The sequence below is a fragment of the Aethina tumida genome, chromosome 5, assembly GCF_024364675.1.
Source record: "Aethina tumida isolate Nest 87 chromosome 5, icAetTumi1.1, whole genome shotgun sequence".
Lineage (NCBI taxonomy): Eukaryota > Metazoa > Arthropoda > Insecta > Coleoptera > Nitidulidae > Aethina > Aethina tumida.
Window position 1 is genome coordinate 24,134,961 of NC_065439.1, and position 8,835 is coordinate 24,143,795.

Here is an 8,835-nt window from a genome sequence, read left to right on the forward strand (position 1 = left end):
TTTTAAAATTCACAATTATTAGGTATTCAATTTAAAATGACTAAATCTTTTTAATTTTTAGACCATGTTATATATCAAAAATTCAATTCTATAAAAGGCCTTTTAAACATGGGAAAATTAAATATGATGAACATTATGTATGACAATACAAAATTTTATTCAAATTGTGAAATTTATGCTCTTCTTTGATACTCAACAAAAATTTTACTTGGGGATGATGAATATATATGTTATTGTAAAATAATTATCATATGTAGCCTGCACAATAGTTCAAAATTATTTGCTTTTCACCATTTTAACTAATACTTAAAGTTTCTTATAAATTTTTTGATTATAGCCAAACAAGTGGTTCATCATATACAAAACATCTAATTACAAACAACAAAATAAAATCTTTTTTACATTATCTACAAATACAGATTAAAATGTCTTCAGTACTGAAAATGTAACACAGCTGGTATTTTCTAAATGATGAAGTTTTGAAGCTCATCTCTAATAGAATTAATATTTGGAAAAACAATTTTTAAGCTACATACAAAAATAGTGCCTAATGTTTGCTTCTGTCATGAGGAGAATGAGACCTATTATTATCCTTGCTATCCCCACCCACATCACCCCAATCTGATAAATCATATTTAGAAAGATCTCCATCATCATCATCTTCCTCATCATCCTCTTCCTCCTCTTCTTCTGCTTCCTCCTCACCTTTCGCACTGTCATTATTTGTCTTAACTTCTTTCTCCTCTTCCTCATCCGAATAGTGACTACCACCCTTCTCATTATTCTTAAGCTTTTTCTTTCTCCTCCCGAATTCATCATACTCATCATCACTCTCCTCCCTCTCCTTATATTCGACTACACCCCTATCATTGTATCCACCCCCGAAACCTGTGCGCTCCTCAACCTCACCAAATTTGGGTGCATTACAAACATTGCACTGCTGTCTGCGGGCCCAGTTGACGTTCCCACACTTGTTACACTGCCAATCGTCAGCACTGAACAGACCTCGGCTCTTTTCCGCGGCCGCCTTTCCAATTTCAGTGCCCAATTTGCGTTTCTTGTTCGGATTAGCGCCGCGCGTTTTGAAGCAACGATTGCAACTGTTGCGACGTGCGAAATTTACGTTACCGCATTCTTCGCATGTCCAGTCCAACTGCGAATTCGATCCGGACGGCGACTTAATGCATGGCGGCGGCGGCGGTGTTAAGTCTGCCTCTGCCATTTGTGTACACTCTAATCTGTCTGAAAAAAATTAATTCAGTCATTTATACACTTGCTTAATGTAGTTCATGAGTTTGCATTTTCTTATGACAACGTTAAATGTCCTTATCATTGTTGGGTTTGCTGTTTTTCGTTTTTGTATTTACTGAAAAATTTTTGTAAACACTGGCTGAATATAGTGGGATTGAGATGCGACTTTTTACCAATTTGTAAAACGCGCTACTAATCCTTATACTGATGTACCTTTACTTTTTTTAACAAATGTTAGGATTTTATGAATGTTTATCACAAAATATTTTATCCAACACCAAAATTGGAAATTCTATATTTATTTTGACAGGAGGCAGTCTGTGACAGCTAGACAGTGCTACCAAATAACTACTTTAACTCCATTCAAAAACCATTCATTTTCCCATTCAAAGCCTTTTCCTAAATGAAATTTTAAATTATTAGTTTCATAATAATATAATTTTGTAAACAACATCAAATTATATCTTATGTAATTCGTATAAAAACAAATAAAATTTAGTTAATACCTTTTAAAAAATAGTTGGCGACACTGAAGCGTGGATTCTTTTCATATAACCTAGAAATTCGCTTGGTTTACGTTTTGTTAATTTGATTGTTATTTTTACAAAATGTCGAAAGCACACCCCCCAGAATTAAAAAAGTAAGTATTAATTTAATTATTTATTGATCAAGTATTACATTGTACATCTTTTTAGGTTCATGGACAAAAAGTTGCAGCTTAAATTAAACGGCGGCAGAAATGTTAGCGGCATCTTAAGAGGTTTCGATCCCTTCATGAACCTTGTGGTCGACGAATGTGTTGAGGAATGCAAAGACGGATCCAAAAACAACATTGGCATGGTTGTAAGTATTTCAGGTTGATAATAAATCTTAAATTTCAATGGCTCTCTGTTCTAGGTTATTCGAGGTAACAGCATCATTATGTTGGAGGCTTTGGATAGGATTTAGCATAGTTTAATTAATATAGGGATGTAATATTACTAATATTTAAGTAAACAAATTTAATATATTTGTTGTTTTATTTGCATTTACTTAAAATAATAAATATAGGAACCAAAATACACAAAACTACAAATATATGCTAGATATTTAATTATTGTACTTTTTAATTAAAAATAGTTTTATGATGTCATTATAATTTCATAGAATTAATTAAAAATTGTATTGTTAGAAAAGTTATTTTGAACAATAATTTCTAAAAATAAATGCTGATTTCAATTAAAAATATATTTCAGTGTAAGTGCATTAGACAATAAATAAAAATAAAATGTACTTTACTCAATGTATATTAAAAGTCACTGTACTTTGAGCAATGTCGAAATCCGCCAAATAATGCTAAAAATTACCGGATGAAAAGCGTATACAACTGTCAGAGCCAAACTGTGCAATAAACAAACACATTAACTGTTTATTTGAGTGTTTGTTAACCTTCAGACGGTTATTCTAGTATTTTTTATCAACAATATCTATTGTATGTTAAAAAAAGTGACTAATAACATTGTCCAAAGTGATAACATGTACCATAGTGAGGCAGACTAATGTATTCACTGAATATCTTCTGTAGATGACTAGCTGGTTACATTGCATAGACTGCAAGTGCCATAATATATAATTAATCCTACTTGAAATAAATTTAGGATCATACTTCATTTATATCCATCGTCATGATTATTTTCTGACCGGTCTAGACTATCCAATCGTCGAGCCATCGTCCTGCGAGCGTCGTGCTAACGTAGCGTCGAGCTCAGCAATTGTTCCAGCGTCAGCGGCGTCGGGATGCCAAATTCTAAATTTAACTGGCCGATCTGGAGGAAGGGGACGAACTGACGTGCACCGTTTCTAGACGGGCGTCGGGATTTTGCGGGTTTTTCAGTTTTTCGTGCCACCGATCCGGGTATCACGTCGCGCATTCATTGATCTACGATTTTAGAACGGTAAATAATCGTGTGGGAATATTCGATCGAATTGGTGGATCGATTGATTTGTTGCGGATGTACGAGGGTATAATGGTGGATGGATGTGATGTTGAGTTCTTGGATCGAGAGATGAGGGAGCACGTGGCCTAGTCAAGCGGATTGTTGAGCTAAGGATTGTTTCGTTTATCATTTTTAACACTGAATATAGATTTCTTTAAGGAAATTAAAAAGAAGTAATATTAATTACTAAAAATTATATTTTAATCTTATTAAATTTATACAAAACGTTGCCACTATAATTAAAAAATTATCACATTAACTGGTCCTACATGTCTAAATATAGACTTTCTGGTCTTTCCCATGTGTTCATATTATTTAACAAACAACTAATGTGAACTTAAGATAATATAATCACTTTGTTTTTTTTTTTATTTTATATAAAAATCTTTAAAGCTACAGTAAAATTTAAAGTAATATGAATAAAAGTCATTAAATTGTTTAATTTCATTATATTGATGAAAAAATAATTAGATAATTGAATATTTTATAGTTATTTTAAATAAAAAAATATGGACCAAGTTACGAAAAAAATATTAAATAATAAAAAAGATTAATTAAATCAGTCATTATGGATACCCAAAAATAAAGACCTGACACTATTCTAAAATATCTAAATTTAAGTAATTCTCATTTAAATGTTCACTAACATTAAACTAACACTGAATTTTCTGTACTAAGATTGTTTGTGCATAAAGTTAACTTGAATTCATAATCACTATTTTCACGAACACACCTACATTAGAATCACAATCCAATGGTATTTGGCAATTGTAACTATTTATTTTTATTTTTACGGAACATACATCGTTTCAATACATCATGTTTATATTCTACATCCTAGTTTAAACCAAGCACTTAGTAAAATAGCAAATTTCTGATAAAAATGACTAAATATGTCACGTAGGATTGACGGCACTCATTGTGATGAGATTGAACCAGTTTAATATTAAAATAGCTTCAATTCGGGAAAACGAATAAATTCATAATTTTTGTTTATAGGAAAATGTCATAACGGACTAAAAATAAGTGAATTTTCGAAATTATTTTTTGCAACTGTATGTGGGCGCAACAAAACGTTAAATCTCGCTACACTTTGCAGCGAGGCGATTTATGAGATTATTTTTAAATGTGGCGTACAGTTCTAGAAATAAAAAAATGTTGTTCATTTCCTTTATCTCAAATTCTAGCGGCAGTTAAAACGAAAAATAAATTTTTACTCATCGTGTTGCAATGCAGGAATAAACATAATCTAAATTAGTGCAGAGTAATTTAGCTAAATATTTATAACGTGTTTTAAAATAACACTGTTCATTGACTCGATGATATTTTTTTGCTTGCACTTCTTATACCTTTACCTTTACATAAATTTATGATCCGGTGTATACTTGTAAGGCGAATTTAAAATGAATAAGCCGGATGGAAACACACATTAAGTCATAACTAAATTTAAAGCATTGCACTATGAGCCTATGAGCATTGTATTTATATTTGAGTTTTGCTCTGTGTTGTTAAAGTTTAAATAACGTCGCCTATTTATAAATAGTTGTCGAGTTGAATGAATTTATGAAAATGTGCATGCACCTAGTAATGTCGAATACAATTATGTGCCAGATGTACAGAAAGCAAAAGCTCGAAGTAATACAAGTGATATTTTTGGATTCAGATTTCCAAGAATAAATAAAATCATTCTTCTGAAAACAATCTACTGTAACTGTATACTTTAACTTATATTTTTGATACTCGATTTACGGTGGTTTTCTTGTACAACAAATATAATGAGAATATAGTTTTTATACATTTCGATAAATAAGATACCCTTCAAAGAAACGATAAATCTTTATTGGCATTGCTCCCGTTTAGCGTATCGATCTAATTTTATATTACTATCAATTTAGTGATGATTCATTGAGGAAAATTGAGATAATTCCGTTTAGGTAACACTTGTCCAATATTTTGGGGTAGTTTTAAACAAATTAAATAAATAATTTGATTGTTGTACGTGATTTTTAGTTTTATTTTGTATAAATAGTCACTTGGCCTCCAGATTTTAAAAATAGAGCAGACAACACAAAGCTATTTTGCTGATGGGATGAGTCAATCAATGTTCAATTTATGTTTTTTGCAGATGTATAGAAACAGATTGTTCTCTTTAATTTGAGTATGTCATTTCAATAATTTTAGTAAATAAGCCAATAAATAAGTTAAAAATTAAATGGATAATTTGCTATAAAAGTAGATTAATATAATATGTTATAATTATTTTAATGCACCATTTTAGGAAAAAAGTTTTTTTTTTTTGAATTAGAAAGATGAAAGTTGAGGATATCATAAATAAGTGCTAATTGAATCATTTTGTGTTATTTATGAAACAAGCTTTTCCAGAAGAGCATTACACATCATTTATTTTGCACATTAAGAGAGCGAAAATAAGTCTTATTTACGAAAGTCTCACGATAAAAAGGCAGACAAGATTCGATAAATATATGAACCATCACGCACTGCGACAAAATTAAAATATTCGCGTATTCTTAAAATACTTTTAGACTAAAAATATGCCTTGTCAGTGGGTCACCGGATCTGAACCTAAGCCAATGATTATAAATCAGTGTAAGGGGAAACTTCAATGAGCATCTTCACAAGGATATTTTTTTTAAATCGAATCACCGCTATTTTTCGATCCAAGAACAAGTTGTACAAACGCAATCAGATCAGATCCTCTAGACCAGTTCGGAATTAGCTCGTCGTGATGGTGTTCACCAATCACTGATACGTTCCAGATTCGATGGCAGGTACTTCCCCGTCCCACTGACCCGACAGTGAGTGCCCGAAAATGTCGGCCGGTCATCCCGGTCGCGGTGGGGGTTGGTCCCCCCATCATTTTCGTTCCCCCTCGCCCTACGGTCCCTCGCCGCCGCCAAGGCTGGGCAGTCCGGGGGCCAACATGTTCGGAAATCGGCTGCCGCACATGCCGTGTCCCAGGCCCCGCTGGCCTGTGCCCATGTCGCCGGTACCGCAGGCGATGACGCCACCACCAATACCGCCGCACGGACCCAGACCGTTCAGATTACCCATGCATCCGGTAAGTGTAATTAAAAAACTTGTTAAAAGTTAAAAAGTTATGTAGTTTATATTGTAAAATGGATGTACAAATTATTATAATTAATACCTATTGAAAAAAGTACACAATTATACAGAATATTAGTGTTCCAACACTTGCAGTGGCAACATTAGCTGAGGATTGATCATCAGTGGTATCCCTCCTTTTTCTAATTTGTTGCTGTGATCCTAGAAGTGTCATCTACTTAATCTTTATACACTATTATTTATAGAGAGATAGGGAAAATACCTTCCTTACAACTTCTCCTTAAAATCGTCTTAATTATCAACGGAACATCATATAAATCTGAGCACTGTGACAGCATATTATAGTCATTTCCTAAAATCACAATTAATTATACTCTCAAGCCATATTTTCTGATTTATTTAATACCTCTCGATAAAATAGGCAAAATCACTTCGTTGTCACCACTTTCATATCTACCAGGAGTACTGGTTTGACTCCCTCCGATATTTACAACACGTTCTTCCCCATTCACAGAGGTCTGGCATTCGGGGCACATGCCGGTAACAACGAACAAAGTGTTGTTGTTAACCTCGTTTTCCATGACGTGTTTGATGCTCTGGACCAATTGGCTATTTTTCTTAGATAAGTCCGATGTTTCTCCTCCGATGACAATCATCAGGAACGGACTCTCTTTGTTTTGAAGCCTTGTTAATGTACTTTTGACGACCTCAAAAAATGAGCTGTCTTTAATCTGGCCCAAGTTGTCTAAGTCCAATTCCTCGTCCTTAGTTTGGTTGTTCGAATCGCCTGAAAGAGTGTTTTTGTTAACTAAAATACTTAAATGGTAAATATTACCGAAAAGTTTTCCAAAAAATGAAAACTTCGTGTCGGTGACGATGTTCATGATGCCCCAAAAGGAGCCGTTATCTTTCCCAGCTTCTGCCAGTTCCGTTGTGAGTTCCTCCCTACTTGCATCTTCTGGAGGGTTATCTTGGCAACGACCGTCGAGACAACCCCTTTTTATTCTAACGTTGAACGATTCACTTTGCTCCCCGTCAGTGATAACGTTTCTAATAGGCTTTCCAAACCTGTTATAACCAAATACGGAATAAGATGGTAAGGTTTTGGGATTTGTCTTGTCATCTTTTTGGTCGTCTTTATTTTCGTGTGGGAGGTTCTCTCCTTGTCTTGGTATTCCAAACACATCATTGTCTTGTTCTCTAATAATTCCCGGTTCCAAGTCACTTTTGACTTTGATTACGTTGTACAATGTTTCGTTTGCAATTGATGCAATAGCTAAAATGGAGTGTTAAAATATTGGTGCAAGGTTGAATACGGGTACCTGTAGTCATTCCAAGTGCCAGCCTGCAATAATTTATTAGGGACAGAATACTTAGTTTAAAAAGTTCAGCGCAAGTTTTCGTGTTTCTTTTTCGGAACATCGTGAATCTAATGTGTCGTTTTTGCATTTCTAATTGGTTAGTTTCTTTAACCTATTATCAATTATGTGGATTTTAGATTAAAACTATTATTTTTAATTTTATATGCCCCTACCATCTTAATCATTGCTTTCTCTTCCAATTTTAAGCACTGTAGGACTTCTGGTTGAGACACATAAGAAGAAGTTGTGTGTGCCAAAAATAAGACTACATTTCTTTTATTAGAAGATTCATTTCCAAATATTTGTCCTATAATTGATCAAGAGGGAAATTATAAATATTTAAGTAAAAGAAGTTTTTACTTAAGTTGTCAATCTTCGTTTTAGCTAAAAATATATAATTTTAACTATTATAATAGAATGAAGTTATAATAGTGGTTACCTTCTCTAGGAAAACTATTTACAAAATAATCTAAAAAATTTGGAGAAATATAAACACATCTATATATATATTTATACTTACAATTTGGCGACAAATATGGCTGCGATTTTTCTGTAAAAGTTCCGGTTAGTTATTTCTAATTAACATATCACATTTGCATACCAGTTTGTGAGTAAATAAATGTAAAACATAGCAAAAACCACGTCTTCATATTCAATACACTCATTGTAAATATCAGAGAATAAATTATGTGACAGTTGAAACATGCCAATGTTATGGAAACCAAGTTAATATTCCAACTGATCTTTTTTTAATTATTATTAAAATAATTTAAATGAGTAAATATTTTTCGTTAATTAAGTGGGAAGTTTGATAAAAAAATTATTTTAAATGACGATTTCTTTTATGATACTTATTCTACGTATTTAAATATTTATTTTTTGCTCTTGTTGCAGCCGTCTCCCGCCCCAAACCGCGGCTCCCCCGACGTGTACTTCCGCGGCGTCCACCCTTACACATCGTTCTCGCCGGTGCCCGAATTCGGGCCACCATGTCGCGATTACGAGTACGTCGGCGTACCCCTCGAACCTCCACCGTTGCCACAAAACTACGAGCCCGAGGAAGAGGAGACTGGACCCTCAACCGCCGAAATCATCGCTAACCAATCGCAGGATTACATCGATGAGAAATTGGCCGAGTACCAGCTCACCATTTATCAATTGCA

General features: G+C 33.5%; 3 protein-coding genes across 4 annotated transcripts; 1 reads left to right on the plus strand and 2 right to left on the minus strand.

The window, feature by feature from the left end:
- Positions 1-27: 27 nt before the first annotated feature.
- On the minus strand, positions 28-1,594 carry LOC109597646 (zinc finger Ran-binding domain-containing protein 2). 2 transcript variants are annotated; one of them, XM_049967323.1, is made up of 2 exons: positions 1,465-1,567; positions 28-1,238 (listed from the first exon to the last, which is right to left on the minus strand). In XM_049967323.1, exon 2 carries the CDS (start codon positions 1,220-1,222, stop codon positions 548-550), a length of 675 nt encoding a protein of 224 aa, XP_049823280.1. In that variant the 5' UTR covers positions 1,223-1,238; positions 1,465-1,567; the 3' UTR covers positions 28-547. The 2 variants fall into 2 exon arrangements, with proteins under 2 accessions (XP_049823280.1, XP_019868948.1); XM_020013389.2 differs by having other exon boundaries at positions 31-1,242; positions 1,465-1,594.
- Positions 1,595-1,740: 146 nt separating this feature from the next.
- LOC109597648 (small nuclear ribonucleoprotein G) lies at positions 1,741-2,260 on the plus strand. The gene is made up of 3 exons (XM_020013391.2): positions 1,741-1,891; positions 1,947-2,094; positions 2,149-2,260. The coding sequence occupies exons 1-3, from the start codon at positions 1,860-1,862 to the stop codon at positions 2,197-2,199; spliced, it is 231 nt and encodes a 76-aa protein (XP_019868950.1). The 5' UTR covers positions 1,741-1,859; the 3' UTR covers positions 2,200-2,260.
- Positions 2,261-6,351: 4,091 nt separating this feature from the next.
- Positions 6,352-8,337, minus strand: LOC109597631 (uncharacterized). The gene is made up of 10 exons (XM_049967592.1): positions 8,274-8,337; positions 8,193-8,222; positions 8,112-8,141; positions 8,033-8,056; positions 7,846-7,979; positions 7,634-7,784; positions 7,147-7,587; positions 6,718-7,098; positions 6,574-6,663; positions 6,352-6,512 (listed from the first exon to the last, which is right to left on the minus strand). The coding sequence occupies exons 1-10, from the start codon at positions 8,335-8,337 to the stop codon at positions 6,394-6,396; spliced, it is 1,464 nt and encodes a 487-aa protein (XP_049823549.1). The 3' UTR covers positions 6,352-6,393.
- Positions 8,338-8,835: the final 498 nt, after the last annotated feature.

What these genes read in the sequence shown, in the direction of transcription:
- LOC109597648 (XM_020013391.2), top strand. Translation starts at nt 1,860, where the DNA reads ATGTCGAAAGCACACCCCCCAGAATTAAAAAA. An exon ending in CACCCCCCAGAATTAAAAAA is followed by an intron (nt 1,892 to 1,946) that starts GTAAGTATTAAT and finishes ACATCTTTTTAG; the next exon opens with GTTCATGGACAAAAAGTTGC. An exon ending in AAAACAACATTGGCATGGTT is followed by an intron (nt 2,095 to 2,148) that starts GTAAGTATTTCA and finishes TCTCTGTTCTAG; the next exon opens with GTTATTCGAGGTAACAGCAT.
- LOC109597646 (XM_049967323.1), bottom strand. Translation starts at nt 1,222, where the DNA reads ATGGCAGAGGCAGACTTAACACCGCCGCCGCCGCCATGCATTAAGTCG.
- LOC109597631 (XM_049967592.1), bottom strand. Translation starts at nt 8,337, where the DNA reads ATGAGTGTATTGAATATGAAGACGTGGTTTTTGCTATGTTTTACATTT. An exon ending in GCCATATTTGTCGCCAAATT is followed by an intron (nt 8,142 to 8,192) that starts GTAAGTATAAAT and finishes CAAATTTTTTAG; the next exon opens with ATTATTTTGTAAATAGTTTT. An exon ending in GGCACTTGGAATGACTACAG is followed by an intron (nt 7,588 to 7,633) that starts GTACCCGTATTC and finishes ACTCCATTTTAG; the next exon opens with CTATTGCATCAATTGCAAAC.